This window comes from Oryza sativa, chromosome 1 (assembly GCF_034140825.1).
Source record: "Oryza sativa Japonica Group chromosome 1, ASM3414082v1".
NCBI classification, from domain to species: domain Eukaryota; kingdom Viridiplantae; phylum Streptophyta; class Magnoliopsida; order Poales; family Poaceae; genus Oryza; species Oryza sativa.
In genome coordinates, this window is record NC_089035.1 from 8,219,146 (window position 1) to 8,242,709 (window position 23,564).

At 39.7% G+C, this 23,564-nt stretch overlaps 2 protein-coding genes across 8 annotated transcripts; one reads left to right on the plus strand and one right to left on the minus strand.

Moving 5' to 3' along the window:
* Positions 1–5,104: 5,104 nt before the first annotated feature.
* On the minus strand, positions 5,105–7,796 carry LOC4327220 (uncharacterized). Of its 7 annotated transcripts, none has more exons than XM_015766991.2 (8): positions 7,661–7,796; positions 7,478–7,530; positions 6,249–6,357; positions 6,046–6,108; positions 5,917–5,964; positions 5,752–5,814; positions 5,549–5,609; positions 5,105–5,455 (listed from the first exon to the last, which is right to left on the minus strand). In XM_015766991.2, the coding sequence occupies exons 3-8, from the start codon at positions 6,351–6,353 to the stop codon at positions 5,415–5,417; spliced, it is 381 nt and encodes a 126-aa protein (XP_015622477.2). In that variant the 5' UTR covers positions 6,354–6,357; positions 7,478–7,530; positions 7,661–7,796; the 3' UTR covers positions 5,105–5,414. The 7 variants fall into 7 exon arrangements, with proteins under 7 accessions (XP_015622477.2, XP_015622481.1, XP_015622483.1 ...); XM_015766995.3 differs by having other exon boundaries at positions 7,464–7,530; XM_015766997.2 differs by having other exon boundaries at positions 7,478–7,538.
* A 13,949-nt stretch (positions 7,797–21,745) lies between these two features.
* Positions 21,746–23,012, plus strand: LOC107277158 (heavy metal-associated isoprenylated plant protein 2). The gene is made up of 3 exons (XM_015789879.3): positions 21,746–21,872; positions 22,027–22,102; positions 22,190–23,012. The coding sequence occupies exons 1-3, from the start codon at positions 21,864–21,866 to the stop codon at positions 22,564–22,566; spliced, it is 462 nt and encodes a 153-aa protein (XP_015645365.1). The 5' UTR covers positions 21,746–21,863; the 3' UTR covers positions 22,567–23,012.
* The last annotated feature ends 552 nt before the right edge of the window (positions 23,013–23,564 follow it).

Genomic DNA, 23,564 nt, shown 5'->3' on the forward strand with positions numbered 1-23,564 from the left:
TTCGCTTAGGGGTCAATTTAGTTCTTAATGTTTCAAATCGTCCAAACAAATTCTCCAAATTAATTATTTGGGGTAATATAGTCCTTGGACCCATAAAAAATACCACGTGAGCATGCTAAGTCATCCTCTCATGCAGCGGTATGAATAAAATGACCATTCTACCCTTATATACCATATAAAAAAGAAAGAAAAGACACAAACAGAAAAAATAACGGGCCAGCCCAGGCCCAACATTGTTGCGGAGAAAGGAATTTATACGATCAGTGCTTGGTTGCAGCAATCGTAAGTGACAATTCTAGAACGATCATACACGTGTGAAACATTTGTCTTTTTTTTTCTTTCTTTTCTATATGGTATATAAAGGTAGAATAGTTATTTCATTCATACCGCTCCATCCGAGGATGACTTGGTATGCTCACGTGGCACTTTTTCTGGGTCCAAGGACTATATTAACCCAAATGATTAATTTGGAGCTTTGGACGATTTGAAACCTCAAGGACTAAACTGAGCCCGAACGAAACTTTAGGGACCATATTAGCTATTCACCCTAAAAAATTGGCATGATAGATGTGATTATTTACCGTCGTCAGATAAATATGATTAGAAGGAGAAATAACACCCCAATATATGATATATTTTTTTGATTATTTACTGTTTATTCAGATACGTAGTTAAATATTGTATAATCTTTGGAGGAAGTGGATTTTAAATTTACATGACGTGTCAATTATCTGTAAAGATATACTCCCCTGTTTAAAGAAAACCTAAAACGAGATGCAACGTCTCCTAATACAATAAATTTGAACAAGGATATGTCCAGATTAATAGTAATAGAAAACGTCACATCATGTCTTGATTGGTTTTATGGGACAAGGGATCAGAGTATATATGAAGCATGGTTAATCTAGAGAGGATAGAAATGGGGTACCATGGAAATCAAAACGAGATTATTTTTTCCTAAAGTACTCTCTCCGTCCCATAAATAAAACCAACTTATAACTATTCCAGATGTATACTCTCTCCATTCTAAAATAAACCAACCTCGTATACATACTAGTAATGCTAGAATGTAACCCATTTTTTACGAGGCTGGTTTATTTTAGGACGGATTTAGTTTTTTTTATTGGAAGAAGAGGGTACTTAAGAGAGGAGTGCTTTAATGCGGATTACCACTCTGCAAGTCTTTGCGATTAGACTGATCAGCTAATCCTTTGCCAGAAATCAAGAATGCCCATTGTCACTAGTCACATGATGTGACGAAACCGAGGTTTTTCTCTTTTGTTCTTTACGGAAAGCTCTGGTTTTCTTCCTCGGTAGAGGCACCCGTGCTGCATAAAGAGCTATGCAACGCCCTCTAGTTTCCACTTCACCTCAATGGTTGGAGAGAAATGGCTCTCCATGAGACACTGTTAGCTCACATGTCACTAATCTTCTTTCTTTCTGTCTCTGTCCTCTCCTGACGCCTAATGCATATGTTCCTACTAGAAAATGCATATTGTATTCCTGTTGAAAGATAAGGCCTATCTGAGCTAACTGAAGTTCACTACAAGAGAACATATCATATACACATAAGATTTCAGTGCACACCAATTAGCAAATATCAAAAAAATCTAGAAAAAAATGGACACATACTTTTAAAAATGCACCATATGTTAGAATTAATGCCTTTGTCAGGGCCTTATCTGCTTGAATCAGTTTGCTGCTGTCCTTGTTGCCTTGGTATAACAAATTCCTCTATATTCTTAGACAAATTAAGAGGAGATTATCCCCTATATTCGTGGACAGAGGGAGTATTACATCTATCTGTGAAATTTCATGTTTAAATTCATTATAATTTAGTCGTAACAAAAAAGACAAAATTTCACTTTTTTGTTACAGTTAAAATATAATGAATTTGAATATAAAACTTTGTAGATATGTGTAATACTATTAAGAGTACACGTTAGAAATTTTCTATGATATTTGGTAATTAGTGTGCATATGCACGGGAAGTTTTTGTGCATAGAAGATATGTTCCCTCACTTCAGTTCCTACCATTTTGCATGGCACGTATGGTTGCGTGCATGTTTAATTGGTGCAGACATTGCAAGTTATCACTTTCATTATCAATTTTGCATAGCACAAGCTTCTTTGATCTCACACGAGCAAAAGAACTCTTTCTCTCTGCAGGAGAGCCAAAGTTTAATTAGTATGGTTGTATGTTAAAGAAAGAGCACTTGTGCAATATAGTGTAAATGAAGAAAAGTAGGAGGCTTTATCACTTTTTATTGAGAAATTTGAAGATATGCCCATCCCATATGATGCTTTACGATTTGCCATCCAACTTGTTTCTATGACATTATGGATCCTGGTCATACACGTCATAGACATATACTCCATCCGTCCTAAAAAAACTCAACCTCGTACTACGACGTGACACATCCTAGTACAACAGTATATCCAGATTCGTATCACATCTTAGTACTAGGTTGCTTTTTTTTAGGACGGAGGGAGTATATGATTGGCAAATCTTAGATTGCAATTAATTATTGGAGTTGCAAAATTCTCAAATCCCCTTTTTATTGGTTCATTACTTTGTATGGCCCAATTATTGTAAATTAATCTGCTGGAACAGAAAGGGATATGATCAGCCAAGTAGAGCTCTCAGTCTCAGACCTAACGCGAAAACGAAAGGGAAATATTTAATCTTTATGGAATAAAAAAAACTAGACTAGATTGGACATCAAGATAACAATATAACATCCTACCTACTCAAAGAAAAATCCTTTCTTAACCTACCCTTGATTGATGCAAGTCTCCTATAGCAAGGACTGATGGCCCTAGAACAGGACAATGAATGAAGGAGCCCATCGACAGATACTTGGGTAATTGGGTTGGGCTGCTATGATTTGATGAGTTGTGTGCATGAAGCATCATCTGCCTCTCTGATTATTATTTCATCACAATTTCAGTCTGTCACACTCGATGTGTTTCATGACTGGACAAAAAATCAACCATGGCTTATTGTGAAAAAAAAGGGAAACGAACAATGCAAAAGTAAATATCATACTCCCTCCGTACTTGTAAAAGAAGTCGTTTAGGACATGTTTAAATCAAACCTTGAGAATATAAATCATGAATAACTCTCAAGTTGTTGAGTTTGAAAATGTAAAAATTATATGAATAGATTTATCTTGAAAAATACTTTCATACAAGTATACATATATCACTTTTTAATAAATATTTTTATATAAACAAGAAGTCAGAGTTATGTTTTGGAGACCGTGTCGCTCTCCAAAACGACTTTGTTTACGAGTCCAGAGAGAGTACATCTCCTTTTATTTTCCTCCCCAAAACTGGTCCAAATTAATGAGGAATACAACCATCGGGGCTTGTTTTGGTTGTATCCCGGCCAGGCCCAGCCCAACCCAGAAGACATGCTATAACACATGTTTTAATCAGCAGAATAGCGCACAAATAATCAGCTGTTGCTAGCTTTATATTGGACTGTAGGAATGAAAAAAGTTTGGAAAGTTTTTGGTTTCTGGATGTGTCTTTGGAAACGAAAAGTATCGGTCAGAATTTTTTTTGGAAATTTCTAGAAACGGAAATTAATTCAGATTTTTTTTCTCGGAAACAAATATGGTAAGAGACTACTGTATGTCGGAAACCAAAATCAATCGGAAACTTTTTGAAATGAAAACTTCTCATATATATATATAGCTGCTTAGATTTGGCTTTCTCTATTATTCAGATTTCTACTGAGGTGGTTAGTTGAGTGGAGATATTTTTTTTCTACTGCGGTGCTTTAGATATGTTTTTGTTTTGCCTAATTACTATTTTTATTAGGCCATGCCATACTAATAATAGTTATAAATGAAGATAGTTCTCGTTATTCTGAGAAGTGAAGCGTAAATTAGTTGTATTATTATTAAAATTGATAAAAAATAGAAGTGTCGAATTATTATTTTTTTAAAAAATAACGAGATGCATCTCTTCATGGATTCGAGAAGTTCAGTTCGAGGGGTTTTATATTCTGATAAATATTTATTACCGTATCAATTCTGATAATATCCAATTCAGTTTTTCTATTCGGGATTTCTGATTTTTTTTTAAAAAAAGAAAACGGAGACAGTAGAGGTGGTTTCTGTCCGTTTATCCCTAAGGGGACCCGGATTTAAAAAAAAAATGCAATATTCCTTGGTCTTAAACTAAAAATATATTCTTGTACTACTCCTGCATACATTTGCACTTTCTCCAAATAAAATATTAAGGGTTTGGTCAACGAGTACCAATGTACCATCGACTAATTAAGCTCCTGCCTCCCAACATGTTGATCACAGCTTCTGATGATTTCAAATGCAATTATTTTTCGAGGCTCATATATGATGCCTTGGCAATCACACGAACGTCACAGATACGTGCTCATATAATTATTGACCCTGAAAGACGATTTCAGCTATGCCTTTTCCTTTGTCAATTGATGGATCAGTTCGAGTTCATCACAAGTCACCTTTTATTTTCAATCACATGCTGCCCTGAAGGCAACTGCATGTTTTCAGCAAGTATTTGCGTTGATATTAGGGCTGTCAAAAAAGCTCGAGGCTCACGAGCAGCTCGAGCTTGGCTCGTCCTAGGCTCGATTCGAGCTCGGCTCGAGCTCCAAATGAGCCGAACCCGAGCTTGAGCAAAAGCTCGCGAGCTTTACCGAGCCGAGCTCGAGCTTCTACCGAGCCTGGACGAGCTTGACCGTGTATAGTTTATATTGCATGTTCACCTTATTAATATAATAAACTAATCGATAAATATATATATTAGTATCTATTTACACAATAAATTAGCATGTGTTAGCACAATATATTTATTTTAATCATTTTCTACTCTTTCATTAGTGTAATTAACTAGAAAATAATTATACTTATCAAGATATTATAATTAATACATATATTATACTACTTATGATCGAGCTCGGTAGCCGAGCTCGAGCTCGAACGAGCTCGAGCCGAGCTTGCCTAAAAGCTTGAAGGTGCAGTAGGCTCGGCTCGAGCTTGGGCAGACGAGCTCGCTCGAGCTCGGCTCGTTGACAGCCCTAGTTGATATCCAATTGTTTTCTGAAAGCATAGGATGATCCCATCTAGAACACTGTAGATTTGCCACTGTTTTGTACAATACAAACTTGTTTAAAAATATCCATTGACAAATAGGCCGTAGCACGACTGGAGTGCAACGCCGTATGCAAACAATGGTTTAGTCTATGCTGAAATTTGGCACAGATATAGGTAAGCTGTGCGATGAATTAACATCGGTCTTTGAAAAATACAACATTTCTTTTCATATCTATGGAAACATCAAAGACATCATATCCTTCCCTGCGATCCACGAACAATGAGCTGCTTTGAATCATGAGGTTCCCAACAGAACACTCCCTGAGCAGGTCAGTTGATGTTCATATCCTCAGCACCAGCACCGTCTCCATCTGCATGTTGTGAATAGATGGTTAGCGAAGTTACATAACTTATACACAAGTGTTTTCTGAGGCCATTTGGCAAAACCAACCACGAAAGCATACCCTCGTTTTCTGATGAGGTGTTAATCAAGCGCCTGGAACGCTGCTGCTGTTGTCGTGTTGGCTGAAATAAGAGCAATGTGATGGCAATTACTTTGTTTTGAAATTTGAAAATAGTGTAGAAGTTTGGAAGTCAGAGGAGCTGAATTTGAGCAAACAACATGCTCATTTCAGGTGCTAAATATGGACATGTATAAAGAGAATACCTGCAACTTTGGCCTAAGTGCCTCAAGAGGTCCTTTGGGTTTCGCAGCGCCTTGCTGTCCAGACTGCAGAGCCAAATGTCAGAATATCAATATCAGCACGGTTGAATGTGGAACTCAGGTAATTAGCACCCAGAATAAAATTGATGCCACAGAAAGAAGTGATACCTTTCCCAGAGCCCAGTCAGCAGAATCAAAATAGGCCCGTTCATGATCCTTCAATTACAGAGAGAAATTTAATCACTAATAACTGCTGATGTCTTTGCACATAGAAATAAGGCTAGGCAAACTCATTACCTTCGAGATGAGTGGTGGTTTTTTTGGCATTAGTCCTCCAAATTTCTTCTTGATTGCTAATTCCTACAGAAAGGAGTAGATGGTGTGTTTAACAAAATTGGCCATGCCAGTTATTTAGAGTAATGTTGCTATACGTTGCATTTACAAGGGCATAGGGGTAACAATGAAATGACTATATCATAAGATCTAGCCAAGGAAATGACCTGTTCTTGAGCTGAGGGCATGGAGTTATCTTCAGTTTGGTCCATAGGGTCAGGATTTCCAACAGTTTCAGGTCCAGCAGCATTGGTGTCCTTCATATCCGACATGATGCTAGAAACGAGAAGTACTATTGTCAAAATTCACATGATAAAAGATGCCAACAGCATAAAAAACCATATCTAAGGCATGATTTCTTGGGGAACAGAATGTCAAGACAAAAATGAGCCAGAGGCTGAGGAAAATTGCCCAATGTCAATTCAGTTCAACTCAGCAATCAGCATCTTCAAATAACTGGTGCTTTTTAAACATGATGATGATTAGGGAAGTAATATTGATAACAAATTATTAGTCTGTTCCTAGCCTTTTACAATTTTACCTACAGGCTAAATGAAACTGAGTATTAGTTGATCCATTAGGATAGTCAATTTGATAGCTTCCTTTAGTTGGCACTTGGCATTGCTGAATCTCAAAAGCTGTTAATAGGTCTTGGGCCAAAATGCCAACTGTACTTACACTAATGCTAGATATGGAAATTACAGAGTAATTTAATCACCCCTGTATCCTTTGTGCCCTATAGAACAAGTTAAGGGTGTGTTTAGTTCACGCCAAAATTGGAAGTTTGATTGAAATTGGAACGATCTGACGGAAAAGTTGGAAGTTTGTGTGTGTAGGAAAGTTTTGATGTGATGGAAAAGTTGGAAGTTTGAAGAAAAAGTTGGGAACTAAACCAGGCCTTAAATGTTTACATCTTCATCCATAGCCAACTAATAAGAAGCAACGAGAAAGGGGTATGCTGACTACTCTACCTGCTCCACAAATATCGAAGACAAAATATCACTAGACTGGCCCTGAATCTGAATGCCAGGGAATTACACTAAGAACAAGGGCGGAGACAGCTCCCGGGCAGGTCGGGTGGCTGCCCGGGCTCCACTACGGACAGCCTATAAAAATCAGTCGATCACCGAAAAACACTATTAGTCGCTCGGACTCGACGGTGGGGTGCTGGACAGGGGCGGATCCAACTTGGGAAACTTTTGGGTGAACAAACAAACTGTTATTACTTGAATTAAGAGAGGTTTAAGGCTATCAAGTTAAGGAGGAGGAGAAGAGCTTCTTCCAGATCTAGAAGAGAAGCTAGTAGGGTTCACGAACGCAAGCAAATTCCAGTCCCGGTGGGGTGGAGGAGAGAGAGAGAGAGATGAATCGCGGATGCTCACCAGGATCCCCTCACCTCCGCTGCTCTGCTCTGCTCGCCAGATGGAGATCGCCGCCCGGCCCTCCCCCCTGTTCGTCTTGGCAGCGGCGCAAGGAGAGGAGCGGAGGAGACAGTAACGAGAACGAGACGGGAGATTTCTTCTTCTTTTACGCGCTAAGAGAGAGGATGCGCGTGAGCGTGACGGATAGGGATGCTCACCGGGATGTGATGCGGCGGAAGCAGCAGGACGGCGGCGGAGATGGAGATCGGCGGAGGCGGTGCGCGAACTCGCGAGGAGAGGAGAGGAGTTGACACTTGACGAAGAGAGGACGGGGAGACGGGAGATGGATCGCGCAATGATTGGACCATGAGATTTCCCTTTTATTTTTTTTCTAAATAAATAAATAAATTTTATAAAATCATACTCCCTCCGTCCTGTTCCATCTCCTAGTGCGACTTATTTGTTGTTCTAAAATAAGTGTAATTTTTATCATATTGTCTTACTTATTATTTATATTTTGTTTCATCTTGCTCTCAACTAGTCTCCCGCTTGTACTACTGCTATCTCTTTCTACTCCGTCCTAAGAAAAAAACGAATCCTAGCATCGAATTTAGACACGCATATATTTAGGTTCATGCTATGATTCTTTTTGGGACGAGGGGGTATTTAATAAGGGTGCTTGGGTAAAAATTTTTTCTCCCTCTTATTTTTCTCTCACTCTAAAAAATGTTCTTATAGTGTGACATAGGGTGTACTCCTATTATTGGGCCTGTTCGGCAACCCGTTTTCACAGTTGCCTGGTGGGCTACGCTGCACAGCGCAGCCGTTCGGCAGCAGCGGCTGCACCACTCCTTATCGTTTCCATCTCCTATAGTGTCTGTTAGGCCCCTACAGTGGCTAGAGCGGCTGTTGGCTAGCTGCAGCAGCCACTTGTTGACGTGAAAATCAACATGCACTGGTTTGGGAGATCTGCTTAACTCCAGTGCAGGTCCAAAATAATTGCCTTCGGGTTCTGAGCAAACCAGATGGTTTAATCCTGCAACCAACAAGATAGAAAAACAACAAAGAGTTAAATCCATCAACGATAGCCAATCGGCGGGGTTGCCGATGACGTATCGTCCGAGGCCATGCCGATGTAACTTGAGTCAGATCGACAGAGGCAGAGAAAAACTTGGAGATTGTTCGATTTACTCGATCGGCTGTAGATGTCAACGATATGTAATACATCCAATGGGGCACGCTTAGATCGAGCGATTGGGACAGATCAGTGGCAACACCGAGACAATATAAATTGTTCTATATCTAAATGTGCTCCAAAGTAGGGATTATGCGCATTCACAGCATAGCCGATGGGGTAAACCTAACATGTATCGGCTAGAACTCCGATACCACATTATAGCGAAATACCAACATAGATGAAGTATAAAAAAACTAAGACCAATCTAGCGAGCGTGATGACCTAGCATATTGATGGGAAGCTTAAATATACTTCAAGAGGATGGGATCTTAATATAAGGGGCAGATTTAGACGATCTAGAACCAAAAAAGGAAGCAAAACGACTAAATCAGGTAAGATCAGCTGAAACTCCGATACTATCTCTGTTAGCGGCTAAAGAAAGAATTAGATAGAACGTTTCAAGACAGTTTTAATAGATCGAACCTAATCGATGCAGCATTAAGCGTGAAGAGAAACACAAGATCTAATCAAATTGTTGAGAGCTCATTCAAGATGGTAGATATACCGCATAATCAAGCTTAATATCGAAGCCTAAGCCTACCGGCCGTTTTCGATGATAGAGGCTAGCCGATGAAGCTTAGAAAGCGAGATCAATCTAGATTATGCTATATATATGATAGCTCAGCGGCTTCCATGGACATTATTAGAGTGTCATAAAGATGTAAGCACTAATCCCGAGAACGCAAGCCACCATGACAAGATTTACCTCTTCGTCGGAGATCGAACCCGATGCAGCCCAACTCGAAAGCAAAAACTCGTCGAAACAATGAAAGTAAAAAGGGTGGCGATGCGCCGAAGTGTATTGAACTGACGTCCCTTGATTACATGGGGTCGGGTCATATTTATACCCGAAGTACATGATAGGTCCTTGCTGGACACGACTCTTATCTCTAACACAATAGAATACGAATGAGCCCTTCAGGTGGACCATAACCAAGATATCTCTAAGGAAACTAGAAAATGCCCTAATTAATAGATACAATTGCCCTTTTTAGGACTCCTATCCTTGTATGGCAATAGCTGTGAAGGGCTTCAACCAACCCGTCGACGATCGTAGGGCCAACTTTCTCGAGGCTGGTTGCATCGGCTTGACTTCATCGGATCCGGTACTTAGCCGATATGTGGCAGCTGATACCATTAAGCCAATTTATGTGACAACCGATGCTGTTCGTAACCAATGTGTACTCTGCTTTCTCAAACGGACTCTTTCCAAATTGGCTTCGTTTCCAATTTCGAATCCAACCCATGGTACTACCAAATTTAGTCGTCAACACCACTGTAGTTATTGCAGCAGCGCAGCTGCAGAGCTGCAGCAGCCAAGCCTACCGAACAGGCCCATTATCGTGGTACAAGTTGCAAAAACAACCGAAATTTTATCAGGTGATACATAACCCCAAGTATGAATCTAAGGTTTCATAGAACTACACTATTAACCATCTATATAAAAAAATCAATAAACTTTTGCTTACATTGATGTAACATTTGTATAATAGATAAAAAAAACTCATATATTTGAGACATGATGGTAGAACTCAAAAGTTGAGAAAACTCACATTACACACTTTGTAGAAAAATAGCCGTGACTTGAGAGCTGAGGAGTCGCGTCAAGGTAGTGAAGGACATGACTGTCGTCCAACTGTTCATCTTTCGAGGAGGAAGTGATAGGAGTTCGCGCGAAAACCGATGGTAATAGATGTTGCTTTTAAAATATCAAATAAATCTATTTTTAAATTTTTAATAATTAAAACTCAATTAATCATACGCTAATGGCTTTCTCTTTTTTGTGAGTTGACTTCATTTTCACCTTGATTTATCTCAAACACCACCGTAGTTGAAGACTTGAAGTAATGATGGGAGAAAGACGAAACGACAACACCACAAACGAACACTAGCAATACGCCGCCTGAATAATAAAGTTTACATGGGCGGCCATCTAAGATGCGCCACCCATGTAAATATATATTTCTTTCTGGTCAACACCTCGAATAAATTACCTATGTGTATATATGTGTATCGTGTTGTTATGGGCGACTGGTGTCACGGGTCGTCCATATTTCACGAAAAACAAATGATGCTCATGGGAGCCTCATTTTTTCGTTTATGCTTATGTTTATTGGAACCGCTTATTAGCAAAATCTGTAAGTGAAACTTCTATATGCGTGTCCTTAATGATTTAAAAGTAAATATTGTAAAATAAACTATGATGAGAGAACCATCAAATCAACTTTAAATTTAGTTTTAAATTTTTTTTAACTTATATTCATGGCAGCGTATCCTACGTACACAGGGTATAGCTGCACTCATGTAGACATGCATCTGGAGCCATTCGATCGACATCCCATGGCCAACTCTCCAAGTGTGGCGATTTTACGAATACCCGCCCACCTCCTCCACTTCAATTTTGCAAAACACCCCCTCTGTCCCGCGGTATTATCAAGTCCTTCTCATTCGATCCTACTGACTGATTAATTAGGTCTAACCAATTGCAAGATAAATGGCGTTGGCGTGCGGTTGCTCCATGTTGCTGTGTCTGAAGTGATTAGATTAGATTGTACTCATTCATATCTTCTTTTATTTTTGGCAGATTGAATCAATAAAGAAGCAGAGTGGGAGAAGCAGAAGAACAAGACGCAAGGATGATAATACTGGTAAAGAAGCAGAGTGGCAAGGAAGGAATACCACGGCCCTGCAAGATTTGCAAACAGATGGTCTTTCATGATAGTTGTGATTGTCCAGAAAAAAATGTAGTAACTAATTAGTGCAAAGTTCATATATGCTCATGTACAAATTCTGAACTAATTTTGTTCTACCGTGTCTGCCTTTTTCATATGACTGAGATGCTTTAAAGTTATATTGAATGTCATTTCTTAGCCCAGGAATTATTCAAAATCACAGCTTAAGTACAAGCTCTGCAGTCACTACATAGAAACTGAAACTGTGATCATAACTGAGCAAGATGTGCAGCTCTACCACCACAATTATTTCTGATCTATTTGACAACATGCGACCATCGCTTTAGAAAAATCTGAATGCTCCCTGGCAATTCACTCAATCCATTCACTGAAAAACTCTCAAGTAACCTGAATGCTCAATGACCAGATTTTTTTTTCCACAGCTACTACAAGAGTATATGCAAATCAAACATCCACGATAATATAGTTCTTTCAAGAGGAATAGCAATTAATTTCATTAGCTTGATAAACCAGACAAATCGCCGGCTACCCTTACAATCTTTAAGTTATTATTAAACCACACACATATTACATACATATTTCGCCAAGGATAAGACTCCAAATCGCTGGCCAGCTTTACGGCGTTTTCTGCTTCTTCGCGCCTTTACTGCTAGCAGAACCATGCGAGAAAGAATTTTTTTTTTCGAACGGTCAGGCCGTTGCCGACGTTTTATATTAAGAAAAAGGTGTCTCATTTTAAGGAGCAAACGAGACCAAACCTAACAATGTCCAGTTAATTTGGAAAAACTGAGCAAAAACCACAATTACAACACCACACTAACAACTAATCTAACCTAAGCTACCATGACGGAGCCCAACATAAGACATTGACCAAGCTTGTCATAGAGACGACACAGTAGCCAACGCATGTTATCGTTGCCAAGCTTGCCACCCAAGTGACACAGCAGCTTCGACCTCACTGCGATGCTACTCCAACGCCAAAAAGAGCAAACAGAAATGATACCCATGAAGAACATCAGCCCAAACTACCAAAGAATCACTTCCTGCACGAAGCTAGCATCAACAATCCTATAAGGAAAATGCAGTGTGTCATCGTTGCCAAGCTTCGTCGCACCCCTACAACAAAGCAGCTCCGACTCTACCCAACAGAAACCAAAAAGGATGATAAACACCCGCCGTAGAGCAAAGAACAGGAGCAAGGCAGCGAAGGCCTCGTCAAACACCCTAGGCTTGTAGGGCTTTGGAGACATTGCAGAAGTCCACCGACTATCGATGTACACGGAAGGTTCTTGATGCTAGGAGAGGTCAACGCAAAACGACGCCTTCAAGAAGGAGAACGGCACCTAATGGCGTCGTCGTCGTCATGCCGGCCCATGGCCTGGCAAGGCTTTCGCCAGCGATTCCCAATCAAAGCTCCACACAACCATCGTGTACACCAACCATCGTCGGACCACCACGCCAACCCCTTAGCACCCAAGCCTAGTCAATGACCGTCGTCGGTCACCACCGCTACCACTAGCACCCAAGCAGCCTACGCCGGCTTCCTCCTTACGCAGACTCCACCGACGCCGCCCTCGTGCCACCAGCACGGGCACGCCGCGACAACGGCCTCCCGTCCACGCCGTGCCGCGTCGTCACGACCTCCTGCCCCGCCGCGACCTCTGCCGCGCGTCGCCACCAGCGCCGCTGCCCGCGCCGTCGCGACGCCCGCGCCGGCTGCTCCCTAGCCAGGACCGAGCAGGGACGCCGCCGCCGAAACTGGATCTGGGAGCTCCAGATCCAGCACCGCCGCCGTCATCTTCGCTCCCGCGACCAAGCTCTACCACCGCCTACGTATCTGCCTTGGCAAACGCCGGATCCATCTCCGGGAACACCGGATCCATTGCTCCCTTGTCGTCTCCGGCCGTCGTGGCGGCGCTCCGTCCTCCCGCGCCGAGGAGGAGTTTCGCCGGGCCGCCTTACCCCCGCCGCGGCCTTCCCGGCTGGCTGCCTGGCTTTCCGGCGGCGGCGAGGTGCTGAGGATGGGTGGGAGGTGGCGGCGCAGGTGGCTAGAGTTTCGCCCCCGAGCCGTCCGTGCGAGAGCGACGCGGTGGTCCCTATTGAAGCGAGAAAGAAATTAGAAACAAAAAGATCAAAACAGCAAGAACATTCAGAGTTCCAGATACAGCTGCTAACCTCGAGGAGGGGGATGCACGCATCTGATCTGATGTTGACGTCTCCGCCGGTGGCCCGGCGAGGTCCAGGATTGGGGATGCACGCGGTGCCGCTGTCACCGTCTCTGCCCTCGCGTTGTCGTCAACGCCTCCGAAGGTGAGACGCCGCTCGAGCTCGCGGCCTCCGCGCCGCGCCATCTCTGTCGGTGGTGTTCGGATCAGCGACTAAACTTTAATCCCGGTTACATTAGACGTTTGGACATTAATTTAGAGTATTAAATATAGACTATTTATAAAACTAATTACATAAATAAAATTAGGATTGGTCCTCAACTCCTAATCCAAAAAGTTGTAAGGAGTGTTTTTGCAAAATTGAAGTGGAGGAGGCGGGTGGGTATTCGAAGGTTGTAAGGAGCGTTTTGCAAAATTGAAGTCGAGGAGGCCGGGGGTATTCATAAAATCGCCAACGCTTGGAGAGTTGGCCGTGGGATGTCAATCGAATGGCTACATATGCACATGTACATGAGTGCAGCTATACCCCTACGTACATAGGGTACGCTGTCGGGCACGCCTAATGGGCGGGTGATCGCTCCCAGCGATCACCCATCCATCCCCCTACTCCTCCTCTTTCTCCCCTCTTCCTCCTCCCCTTCTTCTCTTCTTACTACAGTAAACCACAAAAAAAAATTAAAAAACAAAAAGTTAGAAAAATTTATGTATAGAAATATTATATATAAAAATTTGAATTCAAATTTAAATTTGAATTGGGTATGTAAACTTTTGACTTATAAACTTTGGGTTTATAAATTTTAGGTGTATAAACTTTAGATGTATAGAAATACTATATATAGAAAATATTTGAATTCAAATTTGAATTTGAATCGGATATAATTCAAATTCAAATTTGAATCGGGTATGTAAACTTTTGACTTATAAACTTTGGATTTATAAACTTTAGGTGTATAAACTTTAGATGTATAGAAATACTATATATAGAAAATATTTGAATTCAAATTCAAATTTGAATCGGATATAATTCAAATTCAAATTTGAAACGGGTATATAACTTTTGACTTATAAACTTTAGGTCTATAAACTTTAGATGTATAAAAATATTATAAAAAATATTTGAATTCAAATTTAAATTTAAATCGGACATATAAACTTTTAATTTATAAACTTTGGCTATATAGACTTTAGGTGTGAGAGGTGGTGATCGCTACCCGCGATCGATCGCGCATTAGACTTTCCGTACGCGGTCTACATAGAGTCATAGATAAGTACAAACCAAACAATGGGGCTGTGACATTCTGTAGCCCAGGCCAGCCCGGCCCAGAAGAAATCTCATAACGTATGTTTCTCCTCACGAGCGCGCATCATATGGCATCAATAATTAACTTTGCTTATTAAGATTGGACCGAAGTTGGTTGTTGTTTTCTTTTAGAACATAAACATATCAACTTGTTTACTGAAATTGGACTGAACATAGCTGGTTTTCTTCTTTCTTTTTTTTCCCTATACCAGTAGCCAGCACAATTATGGCATATTCCTTTCCTGGCACCAAAAAAAAAAAAAAAGAAACCCTTGATCTGAAGACTTAATGGAGACTAAGTGCCAAGTATATTGTCCTTTTTAAGGCCTAATTAAGTGTTTTCTTCCTTGTACTCCGCTATACATTTGTATTTCTCTAATGAAATACTATAAGGGTTTAATTATTAATCTGGCAGGTGCACCAACTTGTCCTCCGGTATACCATTTGCATGCAAGTACCAAATTAATGTACTACCTGACTAATTAATCTCCTTCCTCCCAACTTATTGATCCTATCATACGTGCTCCATCGCCATGGGCATGGCAACCAACCCTGCATTTTTTTTTCATCAAAGAAATGAAAGTACTGTACTATTCATCACAGCTTCTGACTATTTCTTGCGTCAGAAAAAAGAACACATCTTTTAGGGGAAACATAGCTTGCAGTGACGATTTCACAAATGCATTGTTTCTTTGGTAACCATACAAATGTCACAGATATATGTGCTCATCGAATTATTAGTTCTTGTTGTTGCTTGACATTTTCTTAGTCAACTGCAGATCAAGAGCGTGTTTTCATCAAGTTTTTGAGTGGGCATATCCTCTTGTTTTCTCAAAGCAGTGGACGATCGATCCCATCTAGAACACTGTAGATTTGGCATTGTTTTGTATAAAACAAACAGACTAAAGGCCTCATAGGAGTACTTAACTAGCTAAGCTAGTTACGTCTGGCTAGAAGCAAAATCCAAACTTAGCTACTACTAGTAAGTACTACTACAGCAGTTTAACATGACTATCTGCAATATTTTCATAACTAATTAAACATGGCTACTTGCAAAATGGACTGATCGACATATCCCATGTTGCCATATAGTGCATTATATACTGTTGCCACTTGAGTTGACTTCTTGGGTCTCCATTGTACAAAAATAGTACTATTATTGTTGCGGAAAATCCAGGAGCTATTAACAAATTAAATATTGGCACGGATTATATCTATTCGATTATAGGGATAAATTAAATATTTTTGAGAAATAACTTAACAAAAGTCCATGGCAATAATCTGGTAAAATGATATGATGTTTTTGATAAAGAACTAACTAAAATCTTATGTATAGGTATTTTTTCAGGACAACGTACTGCCGGAGGTTCTAGAATTAACTAAAATGTGTGACGAGGATAAGGAACTAATATATATTACATGATGAAATATCGAGTTAATTGTCAATTGCGGATATATATATTTACAATTAGGGTTGAATAAAATGATTTTCTCCTTTTGAGACAAAACTTTATAATAAGTGGTTATATCTTTTATTGACGAAATGCCGTATTATCCATTGTTTTAAAAATGGTTAGATTGATTATCTTTTTTTAAAAAATATTTTGGTGTGTCTCCTTCATCTATTTTCTATGATGAAGATCCGAAGACCGTGTCATTTCCTTACTTATATTCTGAGGCTTCATTCTCGGTATAAACTTTCTTTAATTTGATATATATTGGTGCCCTCAAATAATTTGTTATATATTAAAAGTCTATTAAACTTTCTACAAACGCTTCCAAGCTATCACATGCACTCTACAAATACTTATATGCCACCACATGGTGTTTTAATAAATTAGAGAAAATAAAGTTGTAAAACATCCAACAGTTTATTTTCACTTAAATAGGTGAACCAATTGTTTTGGATTTGGATTAGATCTATTGAAAAAATAATGCCTCCCAGATTGGAAAAAAAAAATCTTTCGTGTATGTATAAATATGAATTACCGTTCACATGAGAAAACATTGAAAATAAATCTCCCGTGTACTCGAACGTAGTATTCACCGAATAAAAACGTAAGTGTCTTCTAATCTGAGCCATTTATTTTCTTTTAAAATTCATGCAGTTTTTTCTTAGGAGGGTATAGAAGCACGTCTCACATAACTTACGTGAAAAAAAAACGTAAGTTATGTGAGACGTGCTTCTATACCCTCCTAAGAAAAAACTGCATGAATTTTAAAAGAAAATAAATGGCTCAGATTAGAAGACACTTAACATTCTAAACGTTCTTTAGAAACGGTAGTCATCCTTAGTGAGGGTTCATCACGTTTGATCCTATTAGAACATCACCAATAGTGTCCCTCCTCCATTCAGTTCCCATGACATTCCTTTCAAAATTGGTATTCCCTTCTCCTTTTAACTCCCAGTTTCCATCTTTTCAGCCTGTCGCCCAAGGAAAGAGGTGATAGGGAGGGCGACACTAGATGGGCGATCGCGGAGCTAGATGGCACTATCTGATAAGGTCTGGGTGGAGAGAGGCCCATCTTTTTATTTTAGAAGTTAAATATAGATTTTCTATTGAAGTAAAATATATTTTTAATCCTTCCTTATTAGAGAATCTGAAAAGAGATTTAGAAATGCCCATCTTTTTATTTTAGAAGTTAAGTATAGACTTTCTATTGAAAGAAAATATATTTTTAATCCTTCCTTATTAGAGAATCTCAAAAAGAGATTTAGAAATGCCCATATTTTTATTTTAGAAGTTAAATATAGACTTTCTATTGAAAGAAAATATATTTTTAATCCTTCCTTATTAGAGAATCTCAAAAAGAGATTTAGAGAGATTTTTAGGCATCTCTTGGCCATGCTCTTAGTTCAGAGCCCATATCCCGAGTGATTTTCTACACTGTTACCGTCACAAATAGAAAAACACCACGATCTCATCGCCACATTTGCATTGCAGTACTTTAGTTTTACAAAGAAAAAACATAAGATACAAATGAGATTATGAGTACATCCTATATTAACTATATTTTAATTAAAAATATCATACAGAACCGTATTTAGTTATTTATATCTTTCTTATCCAAAGAAATTATTTGAGCAATGTCGTACTTTTAAATTGTGGTATAAACAATCCGGTTAATTTTTCATCCTTATAAATGAAGGTTAACATACATACCTGCGCATTTGCCCGGGTTACCTTCCTAGTTGTTATAAACTCCACTCATCATTCATCAGTCTTGAAATTATCAGCTGAAATGAAATTGTAGAGTGAAAAATATATAATATTGACTGTAAAAATCGTCGTTTCATGCATCTTGTTTCTCAGCTGTTCAGTTAACAACAGACATCTCGTCATTCATCATGGTTACGGCTTACTATCAAATTTATTTTTGTCCACTGCAGCACAGTAGTCTTGCATGCAATCCATAAGCAAATAATGAGTGTAACCACTAATTAGAATCTTCAAAGATTGGGGCCAAAAGGATCTCACCCACTTCAACAAGGAAAACTGGTCAGTTAATTAACTTGCATCCTGATGATTGCTGAATAGTGCTTGGTTTTTAAAGGGAAAAAGGAGTATGGAAGGAACCTCTGCAGTGTTGGTGGCCTCTCACTTTTCACCTTTTCAAGTAAGTTAATTTATTCAATGCTTAACCTGGATCGACAAACCGAACAAAAACAAGAGGAATATACGTCGGTGCTTATTAACAAGGAGAAGAAGTTACTAAATTTCGAGAATAAACCATGCTGCTACTAGAGCATGCATATTCAATTAATTTCCTGGTTGAGATATTTTAATTAGAGTAGTAGTAGAAAGCAAGACAAGACATATACTAAAAGTTCACTCGAAGCCTATCATTTGCGTTATACATATATTCGTGTGCATATCCAATTGGTGGAGAATACTAAAGAGTAACAAAGAAGGAAGTTATAATGCTTACATTATCTAAAATTTGCATGATATACAGTACTTCCTACGTTTTATATTATAAGACTTTCTAACATTGCACATATTCATATATATATTAATAAATTTAGATATATATGTATGTCTAGATTCATTAACATTTATATGAATGTAAGTAATGCTAGAGGTAGTATCACTTAATCTCACACAAGCGCAAAAGAACTCTGTTTCTCTCGCTTCAGGGGAGCAGCAGTAGGATGAGTAGAAAAGTAAGAGGCTATAGGAGAGTTTATTACTTCCTCCCAGACAAAAGAAGAATGTCAATTTGGATTTTCCAAACTCAACAAGGTACAAACAAACTAGATTGAAAACCAAGATAACACATCCTACCTACTTCAAAGAAATTAGATACATTCTTAACCTACCCTTTGATTCATTGATATATTCATGTCTCCCCAGTGCAACAACTGATGGCCCTAGAATACGACAATGAATGTTTATATGGATCAGGAGCCAAGCCAATTAATGGATACTTGGGTTGCAATAATGATTTGATCGGTTGTTTGCATGGAACATCATCGGCCTGGACGTTTCATCACAGATTTGGCGCGCACATTATTAGACTCTTAAAGTTTGCCTAACTTTGTTTGTCATAACTATGGCTAACAAATTTGTTACCTAAAATATCGTGGCAAGCCATACTTTTTAAGGTGAGTATTTGATGACTTCAATAATTGGACCGAAAATTTGCCCATAGCTATGCAGGGGAATTAATGATCAATGCAACAATGCAAATGAAAGATCTCACATATGTTTCCCTTTTTTTCCCCGGAAACTGGGACAAATCAACACAAGAAGAAATACCATAATGAAGGGTTTAAATCAGCAGCACACATCAATACAACGATGCGCCGACTTGTAAAGACTGGAGATAGCTGGTAGCACATCCATAATCAACCTGCTTACTAAGATTGAACTAAGTATAGCTGGTTTAATTTCTGTTTTCTTTTTTATTCAGTAACAGCTCAATCATCATATGTAGTCCTTTCCTGGAACCCCCCCCCCCCCCAAAAAAAAATCATACTCCTTGGTCTTAAAACATAAAATTGGGTCAAGTGCACAAGTATATTCCCTCTTTTTTATAGGCCCAAGTATGTTCTTTTTTGTGAGCCAGTATACATTTGCATTTCTCTAATGAAATACTCCCTCCGTATTTTAATGTATGACGCCATTGACTTTTTAACAAACGTTTGACCTTTCGTCTTATTCAAAAAATTTATGTAATTACCATTTATTTTATTGTGACTTGATTTATCATCAAATGTTTTTTAAGCATGACATAAGTATTTTTGTATTTGCATAAAAAATTTGAATAAGACGAATGGTCAAACGTTGGTTAAAAAGTCAACGGCGTCGTACATTAAAATACGGAGGGAGTATTAATCAAGGGTTTGTTCTGGCAGGTACAGCAAAGTACCAACTGATGTCGGAGTACCATTGACTAATTAAGCTCCTGCCTCCCAACTTGTGGTTCTCATGCATGGCCTGCATACAATACAATATAATTAATATGGACACGTAGCCATGAAAACGTTGGCAAGCATCCAAAGTTGATTAGTTTTTATATGGCGGTCGAGTGTTTTTTAATAAAACGAAAGGCTTGCATCACGGCTTCTAACTATTGTTACGTCACAAAAAAAGCAGCTTCTGATGATTCTTGGTCAGAAAAAGAAGGTTTACGATGGTTTCAAATGTATCCTTTTCGAGCCTCATATATGATTTCTTGAAGTTGTTTTTTTTTCACTAACCACACGGTACCGTAATTCTTTAATCGTAGTTCTTTTACTAAACTCATTTTACAAATGCATAGTCAATAAAACTAATGTGAAAAGCAAACCTCTAAACTAGCTAGTCTGACCCATTATTGGCAATGTATAACGTGCTGGCTCGAAGCCATGCCATCGGCATCGCTATGAAATCGGTTGATAAAAGACGTTTGTTAGTGACCAATAATTTTATGTGTGTTGTTGACGAAGGACGCTAGCGGTAGAGCCCGAGCGATCACCCGACCTACCTCGCAGGTGGTTTCAGTACCGCTCATCGTCCTCGAACTTGAAGGAAACTAGGGCTGTGTTTACTTTCTGAAAAAAATTAGAAGTTTAGGGAAAGTTGAAAGTTTGGAAAAAATAAAAGTTAGAAGTTTACGTGTGTAGAAAAATTTTGGATGTGATGTGATGTGATAGAAAGTTGAAAGTTAGGAGTAGTTGGGGGTGAACTAACACGACCTAGCTAGAGCTGACCCTGACACCCATGGTCCCCTAGCCACAGTGTTATTTGACTTGGTTCAGAGGTCGGCACTGCAGACATCTCATCAAATTATTGGCCCTGAATGGAGAAACTACTTGATCTCCTGCTGTTGCTGACATTTTCTTTAGTCAACTAATACAGAGATCGAATTCATCACACGGCACCTCTCCTCTTTTCTTTTACTCTTATCACATGCTGCCCTGAAGTTCAAAGCGCGTGTTTTCAGCATGTTTTTGCGTTGGCATCCTCTTTGTTTTCTGTGTTAGATCCCATCTAGAGCACAGTAGCTCTGCCATTAATTGTTTTGTACAAAACAAGCAGACTAATGACCATAGCTAGGCTGGATACGTCTGACCATAAACAAAGTGTATTAGTCTATATATATATACACACACTTAGCTAGCTAATTATTCATAGGCATGCATGAATCCCTGCACCAATTTGCCATATTTTTGCTCCTATAATTAGCCCATAATTAGCAAATTTAAAATGACTACTTGCAGCATATTTTTCAGAAAGGGAAAATAAAAAGGCATATGGCTATAGTTGCTATCTTGCTGAACAGAGTGACCACAATCACAAATTAGTCCTAATTAAGCCCAAGTTGCATTATACATTGTTTGCCAGTCGAGTTGACTTGCTGGGTCGCCATTGTATAAAATGGTATTCAGACTTTGCAGAGATAGTATCTGCATAAAATTCCAGTAGCAAGTGACACAAGAACAAACGTCCCTTTCTCTCCGGTTAGCTACACAGAATTTCTGTCCACCTGTCGACATCTCTCAAAAATCCCAAGGGTGGTGACATAGCTCAGATCAAGACAATGTCCAAGGTTTGGTCTTCACATCGATCGATCTCTGCATCAATTATTTGCCTAAAAGAAAACTATAGCTAACTGGTGTGATGACAATAAGTCGATCTAGCTAGGTAGCATATAGATCATGCTTAATTAACTGTATCCTGTCAATTTGACACAATTTTTGCAGAAGACGGTGATCAGAGCCGATCTCATCGGCAGAAGCTGCAAGAAAGACATCTTGCATGCTGTCTCCACGCTACAAGGTAATTAATTAAGAAGCTACAAATTCTACAGGAGTGGGACCCATATGGCAGTGACCTGGCATGCCACCGTCTTCTTCATTCATGCAGGGATCAAGTCGATGGACATCGACGAGGAGAAGTGCACGCTGACGGTGCTGGGCCCCGTGGACCCGGTGAAGATCGTGCACCGGCTGAAGAAGAAGTGCTTCGCGGCGGCGGTCGTCAGCGTCGAGGACGACAAGCCCAAGGAGCCGGATCCGCCGGCGCCGGAGAAGAAGAAGGAGGACGACGATGATCCGTGCCAGTGCCAGTGCAAGGAGGCGGAGTGCGCCTGCGTGAAGGTGTGCGCGGCGAGCTGCCACCACAGCCCGTGCTCCCTGCCGGACTGCTACTTCTACAAATCCTACAGTTACAGTTACAAGCCGTCGCCTTCCTTTGGCTTTGGCTATCACCTAGAATCCGGAGGACACTGCATCATTCAGTAGCCAAGGGTCTCTTTGGTACAGCTTCAACTTGAGCTCCAGCTCCACCTCTTCTAAAGCTAAAGGCTAGAGCCCAGTCGAACAGTTTCAGATCCACCTAAAATAGAAGTAGAGCTGGGTGAAGCGTTCTCACAAAATGAACTAGAGATGCGGAATTGGATTTAGGTTGTTCCTTCAAACCTAACTCCTGGAGCTAAATTTAAGAGTTGGAGCTCTACCAAACATACCCTAACATATCTATACTGTTCACGCATGTACTAATTTTTCATTATCTCGGTCTATTATGGTGAAAATAAGTTTCAACCTATGGACTTTCAACTCCAGGCACCGATCGAGCTATGTCGACCTTAGGGTGTCCGGGGTCTGGATAGCCAGATCAGGATTCTCTCCATATGTAAAATCATGGTAATAACTTTGTAACTTACACATAGGTGAGAAAGTTAACCGTGACACTCTGAAGCTGGAGTATCCTGATTCTAAGTAGCTGGGATTGGATGGATCCAAGATTTGATAATCTCTCGTGATCGGATCAGGCCTACGAATTCCATACAATAGTTTAATTTCACTAGTTGGATTTTGATATGCGTTTCTGTAATTCGTTCGTGTCCATCCTTGGATAGTACACATGCAGTAACTTCTTCTTTTTTTTTCCCCTATTTTATTTCTTAATTGACCTGTGCACGTACGTACATGTGCAAGAATGCAAGATCGATCGGAAGTAAGTATTTGGCTGGTTGCTGTGTTTTGGTTCTGACTTTGGAGGTTGGGCTCGGTCACCAATTCGGTTTCCTAGTGTGCAACAGTATATGCTTAGAGTGTACTAGCCAGGGGCCGGTGATAGTAGGCAGACGCACGGGCTCGCCACCAGCACATGGCAACTAGGTCAAGTGCAGCCATGCCGTTGGTGTCGGACAATACAGGGTTAGAAGTTGTGTGAGTAGGTTGACCAATTAACCCACTCATAGATCATGGATCAACATCCTGTGCAGTTGTTATTGTAA

Coding starts and splice junctions, on each gene's coding strand:
- LOC107277158 (XM_015789879.3), top strand. Junction 22,103..22,189: donor TGCTGTCTCCACGCTACAAG/GTAATTAATTAA, acceptor TCATTCATGCAG/GGATCAAGTCGATGGACATC.
- LOC4327220 (XM_015766996.2), bottom strand. CDS start 6,353: ATGTCGGATATGAAGGACACCAATGCTGCTGGACCTGAAACTGTTGGA. Junction 6,109..6,248: donor TGCCCTCAGCTCAAGAACAG/GTCATTTCCTTG, acceptor TCCTTTCTGTAG/GAATTAGCAATCAAGAAGAA. Junction 5,610..5,751: donor CACTTAGGCCAAAGTTGCAG/GTATTCTCTTTA, acceptor CTCTTATTTCAG/CCAACACGACAACAGCAGCA.